This window comes from Meles meles, chromosome 12 (assembly GCF_922984935.1).
Source record: "Meles meles chromosome 12, mMelMel3.1 paternal haplotype, whole genome shotgun sequence".
Taxonomy (NCBI): domain Eukaryota; kingdom Metazoa; phylum Chordata; class Mammalia; order Carnivora; family Mustelidae; genus Meles; species Meles meles.
In genome coordinates, this window is record NC_060077.1 from 47,695,867 (window position 1) to 47,714,514 (window position 18,648).

Consider the following 18,648-nt stretch of genomic DNA (forward strand, 5'->3'; position numbering starts at 1 on the left):
CACAGATATTGTTAGCAAGAATGGCAGTTAATTGGAGAAAACTAGAAGTAATAAAGAAGCTAGGGAATGTTGTTTCATTTTATAGCTGTCTATATCAGTGGGATTTTTGAACTTGAAAACTAGGGATTCCAAGGGATTCTTTTTGATGATACATCATGACATTTTAATGTATTAGATTTGATTTCTTAGAAACAATAGTGTTCAATTTTTACTGACTAACTAGTAGAATGACATTTAAATAATTCATGAGAATTGTTCAGTGCCATTTACCTCTTTCAGTGTTTTTCAGTGACTTTTCTTTTTCTGTGCTTTATTTTACTTTTTATTTATTTTTTAAGTAAGCTTTACACCCAACATGGGGCTTGAACTCACTACACTGAGATCAAGAGTCACATGCTGTACTGACTGAGCCAGCCAGCCACCCCTTCAATGACTTTTCAATGTCATGTTCTCTTCGGCCCTTATGGCTTAGTAATTCTGTGTATAAATTATTTACCACAGGTAGGTCAGCTATTTCAATGTTTATTACATGGACCCTAAGCTATTAATTAGAGCAATGTTTAAAAGAGAAATGTAAATATGAAATGTCAGGTACTTTAAGCAAATAGTTAAAATTGAGTTGCCTTTTAGAACAGTCTAATAGTGTTTTGGTTTTGGAATGGTTTACAGAGACTTATTTCTTTGGAATTTTAAAGGCATAAATAGACTTTACTGTTAGTTTTAGAAATGCTTGAGAATCTGAAAACACAAGTATTATAGCAGAAAGACAAGAAAGTGTATATCCTTTTTAGTACCTTAGTACTCAAAAAGATGTCATACGAAGTATTTGAGAATATAATACTGTTAAATTTAAATGCTGTGATGAGGGGCGCCTGGGTGGCTCAGTGGGTTAAAGCCTCTGCCTTCTGCTCAGGTCATGATCCTGGAGTCCTGGGATCGAGCCCCACATCGAGCCCCACATCGAGCCCCACATCGAGCTCTCTGCTCCGCGGGGAGCCTGCTTCCTCCTCTCTCTCTGCCTGCCTCTCTGCCTAGTTGTGATTTCTCTCTGTCAAATAAATAAAATATATTTAAAAAAAAAATAAATGCTGTGATGAAAGGAATATGCTATCTAGCTTATTTTATGTTCCCCCTTTTGAATTTTTATTCAAGTATGCATGTATATTATAAAGATACATAGTTTCTATAAAAAAGGTTTTTTGGGGTGCCTGTGTGGCTCAGTGGGTTGAGGCCTCTGCCTTCGGCTCAGGTCATGATCCCAGGGTCCTGGGATTGAGTCCCGCATTGGGCTCTCTGCTCGGCAGGGAGCCTGCTTCTCCATCTCTCTCTGCCTGCCTTTCTGCCTACTTGTGATCTCTGCCTGTCAAATGAATAAATAAAATCTTTAAAAAAAAAAAAAAAAAAAGGTTTTTGTACCTGTCTTTCCCACCCCTGTCAGTCACAGTTCTTAGTTTTCCAAAGTTCTAAATGATGTATTTGCTTTTTTTTTTTTAAGATTTTATTTATTTGAGAGAGAGAAGGAACGCACGAATAGGGGGAGAGGTAGAGGGAGAAGGACAAGCAGACTCCCCACCGAGCAGGGAACCTGTTGCAGGCTCCATCCCAAGACCCCCAGGATCTTGACCTGAGCCAAACTGAGATGCTTAAATGACTGAGTCACCCATGCTCCCCATCAATGATGTATTTTTACTTTAACACTTGATTTATCAATTTGAGACAATATCTGTTTACTTCTTACTATGAAAATGAGAATACTTTTTAATCTCTCGTGTATTTTTGAACAGTTACTATTTTAGTTCTTCTATGTTACCTTTGAACCTTAATACATACATTTATGTAAAAGTATGTCTTTACGAGGAATATATTTTAGGAAAATGTCTGAACAGTCTCCCTGAACTCACCACTGTATTTGCAGGAAGGTATTGATACTTCAACCTTTCCCTGTGTCATTCTTCTTCTCTTCTACTTTCCACCCTGTGTTAACCTGAATCTTTACATGTAAATAATATTGACAATCTTCTTGACAATGGTTACATTGTTTTCCGTTACCAGATCTCAATCTTTTGTATTTGGGTTATAAGTTAATTATAGAAGCTGAAAAATAGTAAATAGTGTTTATTTATTGACTCTGTAAATATTCTCTGCTGAGCCAGGATAACATTTTCTTTACAGATCCGATGTCATGATCTCTGTGCCACTCAAGAAGAATTTCTAATGTCCAGGCCACATAGTTACTTTTCTAGTCTGTTTCAAATCAGCCACTCAAATTAACCCCTCAAATCAGCCCATAATGTGCTATGACAAGGGCATATTTGTATGAGCTTGCTGTGCTTGTCCTAGAAGTTATAACTACTTTTTTTCATGTTAAGATAAGAAACATGTTTTCCTTACTAAGTCATTAGTATTGTGTAGTGTGTTAGTTATTCTATTTATTGATTATAATCCTTTTTGTTTTCTTTAAGGCAAACTTCATGGGCTAAAAAATTTTCTGTACTAATTTGGACCATTTACTTTCTAGGTTATTCTACAACTGCCGTTCTGGGATTTCTCTTCACTGGAAACCTACATTAATTCCATTATTTCCTTCAACTCATGTTAGTTAACAGATAATTATGGGGTACCAGCTTTGTGCCAGACACTATTTTAGACCTTGAATATATACCAGTGAAAGGGTTGATAAAATATGGGCCTTTTTTTTTTCCTTTTATTGGTTTTTCGTGCTCATTTTCTTTTCTTTTTTTTTTTTTTTTAAAGGGTGCTTCCAATTACATGGGGCTCACCTGACCAATCTTAGGATAATCTTTTTTCTTTTTTTTTAAGATTTTATTTATTTGACAGAGATCACAAGTAGGCAGAGAGGCAGGCAGAGAGAGAGGAAGGGAAGCAGGCTCCCCACTGAGTGGAGAGCCCGATGCGGGGCTCGATCCCAGGACTCTGGAATCATGACCTGAGCTGAAGGCAGAGGCTTTAACCCACTGAGCCACCCAGGTGCCCCTCGTGCTCATTTTCTTATAGCTCACCCTCAAATAACTGTGGAAAAGTACGCAGGAAGTAAATTTTCAGAGTCCTTGCTTGTCTAAAAATGTTCTTTTCTATTGATGATATTTTGAATAGATTTAAAATTCTAGGTTCAAAATAGATTTCCTCCAGACTAAAGACATTTTCTCATTATCTCTTAGCATCCAGTGTTAATAAAACTGGTATCATTCTAATGTTACTCCTTTATAGATAATAGATTTTTTTTTTTCTTTCCTGGAATTTAAGACCTTCTTATCATTCTAAAATTATGTGAGGGAAGGGTATGTGTATTTCCTTCAATGTGTTGGACACAGCCTGTTAACCTGAAGGCTGGTGTCTCTTAAGGTCTGGCAATTTTTTTCTGTTATTTCCCCTCTCCATTTTTATGTTTTCTCCTTCTGGAGCAGTTCTCAGTCATAAACCGATTCTTTATAATCTTTTCTCTGATTTCTGTTACTTACTTTTTTCCCCGTGTTCTAGAAGATTTCTTTTCTATTTTATTTTCCCAACCCTACTATTAAGATTATTTTGATAATCACATATTTAGTCTTCAAGAACTTTGTATTGTTTATTAACCATTGATTTATATGTGCATGTATGCTGTGGCCTATTTTTATACTTTCCCTTGTGATTCCTCTTTAATTCATTGTTTATTTAGGAGTACATTGTTTAAGATTCATAGATTTGTGGATTTTCCCAATTTTCTTCTGTTGGTGATTTCTAATTTAATTCCATTGTGATAGAAGAGCATGCTTTGTATGATTTCAGTGCTTTTACACTTACTGAGACTTGTTTTGTGACCTAGGAAATGGTCCTGGCAAATGTTCTAAATGTGCATTCAGCAGCTGTTGGTGGCATGTTCTGTAGATGTCAGTGGTTGTTGGTTTTTTTTAGGTCTGCTAGATCTATGCTGATTTCCCATCTCACTTGATCTATCCATTATTGAGAGTGGAAATCCCCAACTGTTACTGTTGAATTTGTTTTTTCCTTTTTTCCTTCAAATTCTTGGATTTTGCTCTGTGTATGTTTTGGGGCTCTAGTGTTAGATGCCTATAGTTATCATTGTTCTATTTTTATAATGAATTGATGCTTTTATTATAAAATTCACTGTGCTGGTAACACATTCTATCTTACAGTCTGTTTTGTCTGATATTAATTAAGGTAGATGCTCCAGCTTTCTTTTGGTTTTGTTTGCATGGTATATATTTTTTCCATCCTTTTTCCTTGAGCGTATTTGTGTCTTGGAATCTAAAGTATGTCTGTTGTAGGGACACTTGGGTGGCTCAATCGTTAACCAACTCTTGATTTGGGCTCAAGTCATGATCTCAGGGTGGTGAGAACAAGCCCCAAATGGGGCTCTGCTCTCATAGGGGAGTTTGCTAGAGAGTCTCTCTTTCCCTCTCCCTCTCCCTCTGCCCACCCCCCCAGCCCCCAATTGAGGATGCACACGCCATTTAGCTCTAAAATAAGTAAATAAATCTTTTTTTAAAAAAGCATGTGTCTACTGTAGATAGCATAAAGTTGATTCATTTTTTTGTTCTATCTGACAGTTTCTGCCTTTTGATTGGAGTGTTTTATCAATTAATAATGTAATTATTGATATGGTTGGATTTATGCCATTTTGCTTTCTATATGTCTCATGTATTTTTGGTTCCTCCTTTTCTGCCCACCCCTGCCCCCACCCCAAAACTCACTTTTTGTAGAACTCTTATTATTATTATGGTAAACATTCTAGGATAATGCTCTGGCTTTTTTTTTTTTAATATTTTATTTATTTATTTGACAGAGAGAGAAATCACAAGTAGGCAGAGCAGCAGGCAGAAAGGTGGGGTGGGGGGTGGGGAGGAAGCAGACTTCCTGCTGAGCAGAGAGCCTGATGTGGGGCTCAATCCCAGGACCCTTAGATCATGACCTGAGCCAAAGGCAGAGGCTTAACCCACTGAGCCATCCCAGTGCCCCAATGCTCTGGTTTTCTTATCTTTTTCTATTTTCTCTTTGCTTTTTGGGGAGATTTTCTCAACTTTATTTTCTCACCTTCTGTTGAGTTTGGGTTTTTTCCTGCTGCTATATTTTTAATTTCTAGGATTTTTTGTTTTTGTTCCCAGGATATTTCCTTTTATGGCAGTCCAGTTTTCAGGTCATAGTTTGGTATCTTCTTCATTTCTCCTGAGAATATTCTTTACAGTTTGACAATGGTGGTATGTTTTTTTTTTTTTCTTCTCTCTATGTAGCTTTAATTTTTAAAGATTTATTTATTTAGGAGAGAGAGAGAAAGCACACACAAGTGCGAGTTGGGGGAGGGGGGAGAGACAGAGAGGGAATCTCCAGCAGACTCCCTGCTGAGCCAGAGCAGGATGCAGCACTTAGTGCAGGAGTCAGTCTCACAACCCTGAGACCACAGCCTGAGCCTACATCAAGAATCAGACTCATAACCAACTGAGCCACCCAAGTACCCCTCTTTTTTTTTTTTTTAGTGTCTTATTTTAGTCTCTCTCTTTTTTTTTTTTTTTTGTTTTAAGATTTTATTTATTTATTTGACAGAGAGAGATCACAAATAGGCAGAGAGGCAGTCAGAGAGAGAGAGGAGGAAGTAGGCTCCCTGCCAAGCAGAGAGCCCAATGCGGGACTCGATCCTAGGACCCTGAGATCATGACCTGAGCAGAAGGTAGAGGCTTAACCCACTGAGCCACCCAGGTGCCCCATGTTTTAGTCTCTTACTTTATCTCAGCTGTCTGTTGATCTTCATTATCTATTCATATTTAAGAGAGGTAGATGAAAGTTGGAAGCTCTGAGTGGAATTGTGGGCTATGACCTTCCTTGCAGGGTGATCTGCCTTGTGTGTTTCACTGATAATTCTCTAATGTCAGTATCTTTAGATCTGATTTCCTAGAGGACACTCCTTTATTCTGCTTCCTGGAATGTGTAATAGGGTTGGCTACCAAAGTTCTGGAGGCAAATAGATGATGCGGGCCTAGGCTAGGGCCTGAGAATTTGGCATACATAGACATTCATTTCATTATTGTACTCCTACCCTTACCTGTACCTCATATCTCCCAAACCAGTGTCTGTTTTAGACCCTCTAGAGACTAAACTTCCAGTATTCTGCTGGGAATGGAAGAGGTGATCACTTGAGTGCTCAGAATATAAGAGAAAATATGTTGGTATGATGATTTCTTGAAATACTTTAAATCACTCAAGCTCAGTACCAATTTTTTAACCTTCTGCAAATACTGCTGTATATATCAGTTGTATATATGAGTTCTAAGTCAGTGCTGTCTGATAGAGTTTTCTGTGATAATGGAAATATTTTATATCTGCACTGCCTAAAACGGTTACATCTAGACATGTGGCTTTTGAGTACTTGAGCATAACTGAGTTCGATTTCAATTTTAATTTATTTAAATTGAAATAGCCATATATGGCTGTGGCTACCATATTGGACAACACAATTCTAGACTTTTCCCATCATTGGCTTAGGATTCCGCATTCTCAGGGAGTATCAGTTTTGTCCACCCACTGCCTAGCTTTAAGGTTTTTGTTTGTTTTCTCTCCCATTAGGCCTGTCCTGGTGGGTTTGTGTTTTTAAAAATATACATGTATCTTTGCTATAGTTTTGTAGGATCTTGGGAAGGAGCAAAAGTTGTTGGAAATGTTAACTCTGTCAGCTTTACTTAGATGTTTGTCATATAAAATGGTTTCAAAGATCTTGACTGTCCTAATTCCTGTCTTTGGAACATACTCTAATTAAACTGTGATGTCCAATTCTTTATTTCTTCATTCTAGGCATTCTGATTTTATTATTGCATCCTATCTGTGATCTCTAATCTTTATTTTTTACATCCATATCAACATTGTTGATATGAGTTTTACTTTCATGTAAAATTCCCTAGGTTCTTTTTGTTTGTTTTGGTTGTACAGTTGTAGTTTTTTACCTCCTTAGCTTATAAAATTCATGGCTTATACTACCATGCTATTACTTCCAGACACTTAAATGCTTAGTATCTTACTGACAGGTTATCAAGTTAAAGTTATTACTTCAGATTATATATTTCCCAAATTCCTAATGTGGGGTATATGTCTCCTTTTTTTTTTTTTAAGATTTTATTTATTTATTTGACAGAGAGAGATCACAAGAAGATAGGGAGGCAGGCAGAGAGAGAGAGAGAGGGAAGCAGGCTCCCTGCCAAGCAGAGAGCCCGATGCGAGACTTGATCCCAGGACCCTGAGATCATGACCTGAGCGGAAGGCAGCGGCTTAACCCACTGAGCCACCCAGGCGCCCTATATGTCTCCTTTTTAACTATATTTTTTCCTGATTAGCAAATAATAAAATTAGAGAAATTTTGAAAAAGAGAAAAACGCTAAGAAAAAAAAATCTCCTAAAATACTGGTACCTATAACATAACTGTTATCAACATTTTGAGGTACACCTTTCTCTTTACCACTCCCCAGCCCCTATGTGCAATATATGTATTGCCCTCTTCCTTCAGCACTCACAAATAATCAGTGAAAGCTATTTTTAAAGCTTTCTTTGCATAATAGTACATTTGAGAATTTTTCTAACATTGGGTTTTTGTTTTTTTTTTAAGAGTTTATTTACTTATCATCTGACACAGAGAGAGAGACCACAAGTAGGCAGAGAGGCAGGCAGAGAGAGAGGGGAAGCAGGCTCCCCACCAAGCAGAGAGCCCAACTCGGGGCTTGATGCCAGGATCCTGATATCATGACCTGGGCTGAAGGCAGAAGCTTAACCCACTGAGCCACCCAGGTGCCCCTAACATTGGGGTTTTTTTAATGATGAAAGGAACAAAATATAAAGTTGTTGTTTTCTTTTTTTTTACTTTGTATTCTTGGACCTTTAGTATTCATTCAGCTAAAAAAGTTGAACATTCATTATGTGTTTGCTAACAGTATAATACATCATTAAACTAGTTAATTTTCTCTGTATTTACCAAGTCAGTTCTTTAGAGCTTCAAAAAGCATGAAAATCTTGGCTTTCAAATATAATGAAGTATCTTTTAGTAGTTCAAAAAAAATTGAATTTCTGCTTTATGGAGGTATAATAGACAAATAAAATTGTAAAATAAAGTGTACATCATAATTATTTGGTAAACATAGCCATAGTGAAGGAATTTCCACTAATTAACACAACCATGATCTCATAAACTTAATTTCTGGTGAGAACATTTAAGTTCTATTCTAAAAATATTTTGTTTTTGTTTCCTAGGTTAAGAGCAGGATTATGTGATCGCTGTGCAGTAACTGAAGAGCACATGCGGAAAAAACAGCAAGAGTTTGAAAATATCCGGCAGCAGAATCTTAAACTTATCACAGAACTTAGTGAGTTTCCTTTTCTTCACTAATTATTTAAAGTATAATGTACTGTTGTTAAAACCTGTTATTAAAATGGTTGTGATCAAATGGATTGTTCATATACATTTTTCCTCATGTGGGCAAAAGTTCAAATGTCCTTTATTCCCTTTCTGTAGATTTAACTTCATACTTATTTTAGTAAGAAATAGGGTACAAAAAGGTTGGCTTAATACTATCCACATTGGCCCTCAAGTTCCACTAGTTATAAACCAAGAAGGAAATTTCCTTCCACTATGTCTGTACTTGCTTCTTTAGTGTTATCTTTATTTCATATCATTTAACTAGTATTTAGTAAAGTTAAACACAAAAAATACAATTTAGTATTCTACAAAAGTATATATTTTCTTTGGTTTTCATGACATACTATTACAAATAGTATCGTTTTCGGTTGAGTCTCCTTACACATTTAATGTAGGGTTTCCTTACATTCTTAGCCTTCTCTTAACCTTTTCTTCTGATACCTCTCTTAACCTTATTCTCTATTAACACTTCATACACTCTCTTAGTGACCTTTACCTTGATTCTCTATAAACAACTGACAACCAACACATCTAAGATTTAATTAATTTATCTTCTTTTCCCAACTAAGTCCATCTTCTGACTATTTTTTTGCTATTATATTGGCTATCCTCTGGTTACTCAAGCAAGAATAAATGAGTATCTATAACCTCATTGTTTCAAAAGAGAAAGAATATAGTTTTATTTTGTTCCTGGGGATAATTACTATTAACAGTCTGATAATGTATCTTTCTGGATCCAGGTTTATCTTTCTGTTGGTCTCTTTCCTTTGTTTTATCCCTTCCTTCTCTCTCTTCTCTTTTTTTTTTTTTTTTAGATTTTTATTTTTAACTAATTTCTATACCTAACAGGGGGCTTGAACTCACAGCCCTGAGATCGAGTCACATGCTCCACTGACTGAGCCAATCAGGTGCCCCCCTCTTCTCTTCTCTTAAATTTTAATGAGATCATACCATACTTCTTGTTCTGACATGTGTTAATTCATTTTAGGCTATGACTTAGAAGTCTTTACATGTTAATTTAAGTCTGTAGTTTCTGTGGTGTGTATGTGTGAATGGGTACATATGTTTATTTAAGAATATAAGAATAGGGGCGCCTGGGTGGCTCAGTGGGTTAAAGCCTCTGCCTTCGGCTCAGGTCATGATCCCAGGGTCCTGGGATCAAGTCCCGCATCAGGCTCTCTGCTCAGAGGGAGCCTGCTTCTCTGTCTCTCTCTGCCTGCCTCTCTGCCTACTTGTGATCTCTGTATGTCAAATAAATAAATAAAATCTTTAAAAAAAAAAAAAAAGAATATAAGAATACTATCAGTGAGTAGAAAACTATTATCTCTGTTTAACATAGTTGAGATCTACAATTATATTATTGTTAGTATAGCAATAATCTCCAGTAATGTCTGCATACCTAATAATCAAATTACCAACAAATTTGACTATCTGAAAAATAGCCAAACTCTTCAAAGGACTAAAGACATTGTTCTTTTTCATGGCTGCATTATATTCTATAGTGTAGATGTCATTTGTCGATTCCACTGTTGATGGACAGCTTGGTTTTTGGTGGGGGGAAGTGTTTGAAAACATGCATTTCCCTGCATCTTCTTCAGCTTTGAGCAAAAATGTAGTAATTAATAATACCCTATCTTATGGGTAAAGAATGATACCTTTTTTAAGTTAGCATTCTCCTTATAACTATTCAGGTTAAGTTATTTTTTTACATGATATTCAGTTTTCATTTCTTCTTGGTGAATAGCTTGAATATCCTTTGCCTAATTTTCAGATAGACAAAATACCTCATGAATTCACTTTTAAAATGCAAATTCAAGACTGTAGATCTGTTGTTAACCTTTTCTCTAATAGCATCTCTATCTCTTCCCACACAGAGAAGCCTGGTTCTCAAAGACACAGGGATGATAGAATGAAAATACCCCCAGCTATTCATTTTTTAAATCTCATAAGCACAGTAGTCTCAGAATTGCACCATTAGTAATACTATCTGTATGATTATGGTAAAGTTTAAGAAAACTAATTTTACCTTAAAATGAGCAAAAGAAAAATTGCCGAGGTCAAATCCCAAGTTATCATAAGAATAAAAAAACACCAAGGCCTTCATATATATGATTTTTTTCATGTTTCTATTCATTGCTATTTGGTTTTCTTCCTCCCTTTTCTTTCTTTTATGTTTTTACTTTCCCAGTTTTGAATTTTGAGGATGTCTGTCTTCTTATTTTATTTGTATCTGATACTTTACTTTTTGTTTTTTAATTCTTTATATCTTTTTGATCAACCTTGAAAACAAATTTTTTTAAGTAGACTCTAAGCCAACACAGAGCTCAAACTCACAACTACAAGATCAAGAGTCACAGGCTCTTCCAACTGAGCCAGCCTGGTGCCCTACAACTGTGAAATTTTACCATGCATTCCTAAATATAAAGTTAGTATCTTGACCACCTTCGAATAATACACAGACCTTAAAACACCTGAACTCTGTTTACATGCTATTTATGCCTAGCATTTCATTTCCTTTTTCTTAGCGTTCTAAGTTAGAAGCTTCTCTAAAAATGACTTGACTTTACTAAGACAGTTTTTTAAAAGATTTGCCTACATGTTTTATCGGTTTCTTTGCTTATTACTACTTTTGCACCTCAGTTTCCTTCTAGGATTATTATCCTTTCTGAGATACATACTTTAATAGGTATTTGTTTCAGGGGTGCCTGGGTGGCTCAGTTGGTTAAGCCACTGCCTTCAGCGTATGTCATGATCCCAGACTCCTAGGATCGAGTCCCTCATCCGGCTCCTGGCTCTGCAGGGAATCTGCTTCTCCCTCTGACCTTCTCCCCTCTCTTGCTCTCTCTCACTCTCTAATAGAAATAAATAAAATCTTTAAAAAAAAAAAAAAAAGGTATTTGTTGGTTCTAAACTTAGTTTTTATCCAGAGATGTTTTTATTTTACTTTTACTTTTGTAAGGCTATTTCAGGGTAACAATCATTTTTCTCTGAATGCTGCTAAGATATTTTTTCTTGTTTTGGTGCTCTATAATTTTAATTCAGTTTTAACCAAGGTTTTTTTGTTTGTTTGTTTTTTTAAATATTTATTTCACAGAGAAATCACAACTAGGCAGGGAGACCGATGTGGGCCTCGATCCCAGGACCGTGGGATCACGACCCAAGCCAAAGGTAGAGGCCTTAATCCACTGAGCCACCCAGGTGCTCCCCCCAAGTTTTTTTTTTTTTTATTCTGTTTAGTATATATTACAAAATCTATGAAACCACATCTTTAATCATATCTGGAAATCTGTCAGCTACTGACTTTTCAAATACTGTGTTTTCTCCATTCTCTGTTTTTGGATTCTGGATGAGACCTCATCATTCTGTCCTTCATATCACTTGATATCCCTTTCCTGTTTTCATCCTCTTGTTTCTCTTTGCAGTGTTCTGAGTGATTTCTTCAACTGTCTTTTTTTTTTTTTTTAAAGATTTTATTTATTTGTTTGACAGAGAGAAAGATCACAAGTAAGCAGAGAGGCAGGCAGAGAGAGAGGGGGAAGCAGACTCCCCACCCAGTAGAGAGCCCGATGCGGGGCTCAATCCCAGGACCCTGAGATCATGACCTGAGCCGAATGCAGATGCTTAACCCACTGAGCCACCTAGGCGCCCTTCAACTGTCTTGTTCAATATATTAAGTATTTTAATAGTTTTCTTGTGCTGAGTTATTTTATTTTAGTAACCAAATTTTTCATTCCTTAAAATTCTATTTGGTTCTTTTTCAAGTCTGCGTAGTCATCTTTTTCTTCTTCTTCTTCACTTTTTTTTTTTTTTTAAATAAGCTGTATGCCCAGCATGGAGCTTGAACTCATGATCCCAAGATTAAGAGTCACATGCTCTATTGACTGAGCAGCCAGGCACCCCCTTCTTTATTTCTTTTTAATGAAAATTAAAATGCATTTTAAATGCAAATTAAAAATTTCATTTTTAATGAAAATTAAAATGCATTTTAAAATGCAGAAAGGTAAGGAGAATAATAAAGAACCCTCATACACAATGCATTTATCATTTTAAAATATGGAATAGTTCCCTTTCCTATTTTTTTTTCTTTCATGACATTGGCCTTTTTTTTTTTTTTCCATTTTATTTATTTTTTCAGCGTAACAGTATTCATTCTTTTTGCACAACACCCAGTGCTCCATGCAAAACGTGCCCTCCCCATTACCCACCACCTGTTCCCCCAACCTCCCACCCCTGACCCTTCAAAACCCTCAGGTTGTTTTTCAGAGTCCATAGTCTCTTATGGTTCGCCTCCCCTCCCCAATGTCCATAGCCCCCTCCCCCTCTCCCAATCCCACCTCCCCCCCCCCTTTTTTTTTTAAAGATTTTTTATTTATTTGAGAGAGAGAGAACACACGTGAAAGAGACAACATGAGCGGGCTGGGGAGCCGGGGAAACAGAAGAAAACGGGAAAGCAGACACCCCACTGAGAAGGAAGCCCAACATAGGGCTCAATCCCAGGACCCGGGGATTGTGACCGAAACCGAAGGCAGACGCTAACCAACTGAGCACCCAGGCACCCTCATAACATTGGCTTCTTGAAGTAGGGTCATTTTCCTAAAATTTTGCCACCTTCTGGATTTTTTTTTTTTAACATTTTATCTTGTTTCTTTATTTCCTATTGAATAAATACTGGATGTGAAGGCTTGATTAGGTCTAGATTAAACATTTTTTTGACAACAGTACTTCATAGCTAAAGCTGGCTACTTCATATTGTATCATATCAGGAGACAGATATTTTCAGGTTATTCCACCCTTAGGAATTCTAAGATTGATCACTGGTTAAGGTGATAGCCATTTTCTTTATTAGAATAGAGTTACATTTTCTCCACCAAGTAATCTAAGTGGGGAGATGGATGTGTGATACTATGAAATCTTGCAAAAATTATAATTCTCTCTCAGTCTTTCTGTAATCATTTTCACATCTACTGGTGAGCCTTGCCTGTATTGATTATTTAGAGATTATAAAATGCTAAATTTTCATTTCTGTTCTTTCTACATTTATTAGCAGTGTTCTTTGGAAAATAGGATTTTTACCCTTATAAATTGGGACTGTTGGCTACCTTGGAATATAGTTCCTAGTAGAAAAGCATGGTACATCTTCATTTTCTCCCTTTAATTGCTAGTTTTCAGAGTAGAGTCTTCTGTAATAGTTACCTGCAGTGGTGACAAATAGGTTATGTGGGTGTGTGATGTTTCACTTTGTTTTTGATGAAAGTGGGGCTTTCTCTTTTTTGAGTATAATAAACCCATAGGATTTTATATATTGAATGTGTGTCACTCAGTTATGATCATTATTATTGATGCTCAGATTATTTCAACCTTGTCTGCCTACCCACTTTTTTGTAATCACTTCTAGTGTGTTCATTTTGGACATTCCATCTTTTAAATCTTTAACCATTTCAATACTATATAAGCTATTTCTATTATCTGAAATACTTGGGAATCCATACCGGAGTTATCTTCTGCTGACTCTAGTGGTAAGGATAAGGTTTACTTTGGATCCATTCCAGGAGTTTGGGCTTAAACTGGATATCTCGGGTTCAGTCCCTATACCAAGGCTGTGATACCGGCATCTGCTTACCTACACTGCTCCGGTTTTAGCTCACAGTTTTATTTTGTTTTGTTGATGATTGTGGTGGTGGTGTGGGAGTCCCTTGCATTTCTCTTCCTGTGAGCTCAGCAGTTTAGTAAAAATTATGTTTTTCTGTAGGTTCTAGTTGTTGTGTTTTTTTTTTTTTTAATTTTTTTTTTTTTTTTAATTTGACAGAGAGAGATCACAAGTAGACAGAGAGGCAGGCAGAGAGAGAGGGAGGGAAGCAGGCTCACTGCCGAGCAGAGAGCCCGATGCGGGACTTGATCCCAGGACCCTGAGATCATGACCTGAGCCGAAGGCAGCGGCTTAACCCACTGAGCCACCCAGGCGCCCCGGTTCTAGTTGTTTTATAGTAAGATCACTGTTGGAATATCTAATTCAGGGGCACCTGGGTGGCTCAGTGGATTAAAGCCTCTGCCTTCCGCTCAGGTCATGATCCCAGGGTCCTGGGATCCAGCCCGGAATCAGGCTCTCTGCTTGGCATGGAGCCTGCTTCCCCACCCCACCTCACCCCTCTGCCTGCCTCTCTGCTTGTCATCTCTGTCTGTCAAATAAATAAATAAAATCTTAAAAAAAAAAGAATATCTAGTTCATTCATCAATCCTCAAGTGTTTACTTGCCCAAGAAGGTTTTTTTTTCTGCTTTTTTTTTTTTTTTAAGTGTCCCTTTCCATTCTCTCTGTTTCTTCTTCTGGAACACAGATTACTAAGATGCCAGGTCCTCCCATTCTGTCTTACCTTTCTTTACACTTTGTAACTTTAGCCTCTAATGCTGAATTTGGGGAGTCCCTTAGGTAGATATTCTGTATTCATTCACATTTAGTCTGTTTTCATCCCATTTATTATGCTTTTAATGATTATGACCTTTGTTTCTTTCATGGCCACCTGTTGCTTGTTTTTAATGAACCTATCAGCCTTTGAAATCTGAAGATGTCATCAGATATCTTTTGTTTCCTGTATTAAAATTACTTATCCAGAGGCTAAATTTTTTTCCACTGGTTTTTAATTCCTTTTCTTTTTTAAAGATTTATTTATTTTACAGAGAGGGAAAGAGAGAGCTGGGGGAGGGAAGAGGTAGAGGGAAAGGGAAAGAGAATATCTTAAGCAGACTCTGTGCTGAGTGTAGAGCCCCACACAGGGCTCAATCCCATGACCCTGAGATCATGAGCTGAACAAGAGTCAGACACTCAACTGACTGAGCCACCCAGGAGTCCCCAGTTTTTAAGTTCTTTTTTTAAAAAATACTGTGTTTTTAAGTTTTTTATGTGTTTTTTGACCCTTAATTTTTTATAATTATAGATGTCTCTAAATTAATGCTTTTGTTAAATGTAGACTTAACTTCTTTAGCTCAAGGAAGAATGCCTACTTTGCTAACAGTGAATGCAGGTTCTGATTTACAGGAGCCCTACTTCAATGACAGAAGGTAGGAAAAAGGGAAACTTGACCGGAGAGATTTTCTGTAGGGTATATGGATAGTTTGTCTTCTAGGCACTTCTGGGAGTGCCTTCTGTAGTGATTACTGTAAGTTACTGCCCTGATCTCCTTGTCTCAGTATTTATTAATGGACTCTCCCATGTTAATACTTCTGGAAATCTGTTCTCATGACTTTAGCTTAAGGGCAACTGTTTGCTCATTCAGCAACTTTTGGAATTCTGCCTATACTGGAATTAATGTGATGTTCTGCTGAAAAGGCTCACTTTTTTAAAGGCCTTTTCTTTGGTTAGATTTTACCATCCATCAGTCTGAGTCTATCTATTTTTAAAAGTTAGTGAATTTTTCTTAGTTCTGATCTGCTGGTGGCAACCATTCAGGCTTGTCAGTATTGCAGTTGACTTAATTGTTAGAGTTGCTTTGTCATTTCATTGGTATTTGGAGAGGGAGAGTCAGGTAAAACCATCTTTATTAGAAATTTAAGGTCATCTTTAATTTCTCTCACCTAAGAGAGGATGAATTGCCAAATAATTACTGATTCTGCGTCTGTAATAGCTCTTCTGCCTATGCTCAATTCCTATTTCTGTACCTTCCACATTAGTCCAAATACTCATTTCATATTTTAAGGATCACCTGACTGGTCAGTGCTTTTTTTTTCTCACCTTGGTGTAGGCTGTACATACTAACAAACCAATCTTCCCATCATTCAGCTGTGAAAAATAACACCTGGTAATCTTTTAAAATGAAGTTCAGATTACTTAACCTGATTTTGAAGGTTTCCTACTATTTATTATACCCAAACTTTCTTTCTAACTTTGCTTCATTAATTCTCTGCATAGATCTCTGTCCATGGGTGCCTGGGTGGCTCAGTCACTTAAGCGTCCCTTTCTTGGTTTTGGCTTAGGTTATGATCTCAGGGTCGTGAGGTGGAGCCCCATGTCAGGCTCCATGCTCAGCAGGAAATCTACTTGAGATTCTCTCCCTCTGCCCCTTCCCCCACTCAAGATCTCTCTCTTTCAAATAAATCAATCTTAAAAAAAAAAAACAAACCAGAAAACTCTGGTTCAGTTGTCCTGTCTTTGATGAATCCTTTCCTCATCTTCTCAAGAACCCAAAGTAACCTGTTTCTCCTTGAAATTTCCTTTAGTTCTGTACCTCTATAATGTCCTTCTTGCTTTCAACAGTATAAAATACATTTAAGTAATATCTAGTCCCTCATTAGGCTGTACTTTTCTCTAGACACTGTCCATAACTTAATTTTTTTTAAGATCCTCCATAGGAGGTAGTTTAGTAGCCTCACATATTATATATAGCCAAAAAAGCTTTATTTACTCAATGAAAGAAAATATGTTTAGATTTATAAACCACTAAATTATTAACAAATGTTTAGAATATGATTAACTTTATTTCTAGAGATTAGTCATATTTACTGTGAGCTCTTGGATATTCCTCCTAGCGAAGTACATGCTTAGCTAGTGACATCATTCAAAAGTATATATATATAAAATATACTATATATATATACACATATATATATATAAAGTATATATTATATACCATAATAATTTTGTGCTGACTGAAGTAGAAATTTGGCCCAAAATTGGGTTTCTGCTTTCTAAATTAAATAAACACAGACAGGAAAATTTAGTCAAGGTAGATTCAAACAAATACTATTTCAGTGGATATATTTAAATTACTGATGCTGTAATTATGGAACAGGGTATGATTAAGGAAGAGAATTTGACTTAAATGTGCTAATGTTATAAAAATTATACTGCTCTTTGGTGTTATTTTACTTTTAATATCAGATTTATTTCAAGATAAAGGTCTTTTACTAAAATGGTATTTGGAATTAGTAGGACTGAGTAACAGATGGAATGCTCTCTTGACTTCAGTAGAAATAATTAAACTGTACTCCCCAGTACATGAGGTACTTTTTCTTTTTTGCCCACAAGCATAAAATAAAATTATCAGTTAATCAGTTACATAGAACTGGCACAATATGAGATGTAGTGATCCCTACCAAGTAACACATTAGTCTTGCACAGTAGCATAAACTCTGACTAACATTATGGCTTAGAATTAGAAATCCTAATTTCTCCATAATTATTGATATTATTGAAAAAGCCTAACATGCATGTGCTTGTTTTTCATTTATACTTAAGTGAATGAAAAGAATACTCTCCAGGAAGAAAATAAAAAGCTTTCTGAGCAGCTGCAACAGAAAATTGAGTAAGTAGCTTTCCTTAATTGCAACAGAAAATTGAATATTTTCCCTCAAATTTTCTTCCTTTATTACACTTAGCTATACAAACTGAAGATATTAAGAGTTGCAGGTTTCATTTTTAAAAATTGTACAGTTTTATGCAATAACATAAAGAAAATCACTCTTTTGGGAGTACACATGAAGAGTGTATATGTATCTATTACGTTAATGTGTACATAAGAAAATATTTTAATGTAAAACATTTTAATTTTTATAATTATTTATTTGAAATATTTGTTTGTTTGTTTTTTTAAGATTTGTTTATTTATTTGAGAGAAAGAGAGGGAGAGAGCATGAGCCAGGGTAAGGGGCAGTTTCCAGGAAGCTCAAAGTGGGGCCCAGTCTCACAACTCTGAGACCATGACCTGAGCCAAAACCAAGAGTCATACACTCAACTGAGTCACCCAGATGCCCCTGAAATACTTATATTTTAATTATTTATTTATTTTTAAGATTTTATTTATTTATTTGACAGAGAGGGAACACAAGCGGGGGGAGTGGGAGAGGGAGAAGCAGGCTTCCTGCCAAGCAGGGAGCCCAGTGCGGGGCTCAATCCCAGGATCCTGGGATCATGACCTGAGCTGAAGGCAAGCACTTAATGACTGAGCCACCCAGGGCACCCCAATACTTATATTTTAAATAAATATTTGAGTTCTCAGCCCTGACCCAAAAGCTTCTAAAAGCAGTCTGAATAACTTTTTCCTCTTACACACTTTGCAGACCTGGAGAGCTTCTTCCTTTTTCTGTTCCTCTCCCCACATTTCTCACACAGAATAAAAATAGTAACTTGTATTCTATGTACTTTACTCTTCTTTGTGCATTATGTTTATTATTTCTAATCCTCACTATGATTCTACAAGGTAGTTTTTATTATCTCTGCTTTTGTAGACAAGGAAACCAAAGTTCACAG

The 18,648-nt window shown here is 36.4% G+C and overlaps 1 protein-coding gene across 13 annotated transcripts in view; it reads left to right on the forward strand.

Moving 5' to 3' along the window:
* RBBP8 (RB binding protein 8, endonuclease) overlaps nucleotides 1-18,648 on the forward strand; it is a 109,731-nt gene that overhangs the window by 50,278 nt on the left and 40,805 nt on the right. For 12 of the 13 annotated variants that reach the window (XM_046025617.1, XM_046025615.1, XM_046025614.1 and 9 more), the window contains 2 exons: nucleotides 8,245-8,357; nucleotides 17,638-17,704. In XM_046025617.1, the coding sequence (XP_045881573.1) occupies nucleotides 8,245-8,357; nucleotides 17,638-17,704 (180 nt within the window). Of the gene's footprint in view, nucleotides 1-2,518; nucleotides 2,595-8,244; nucleotides 8,358-17,637; nucleotides 17,705-18,648 lie in introns of all 13 variants that reach the window. The other variant, XM_046025621.1, reaches the window with a different exon arrangement.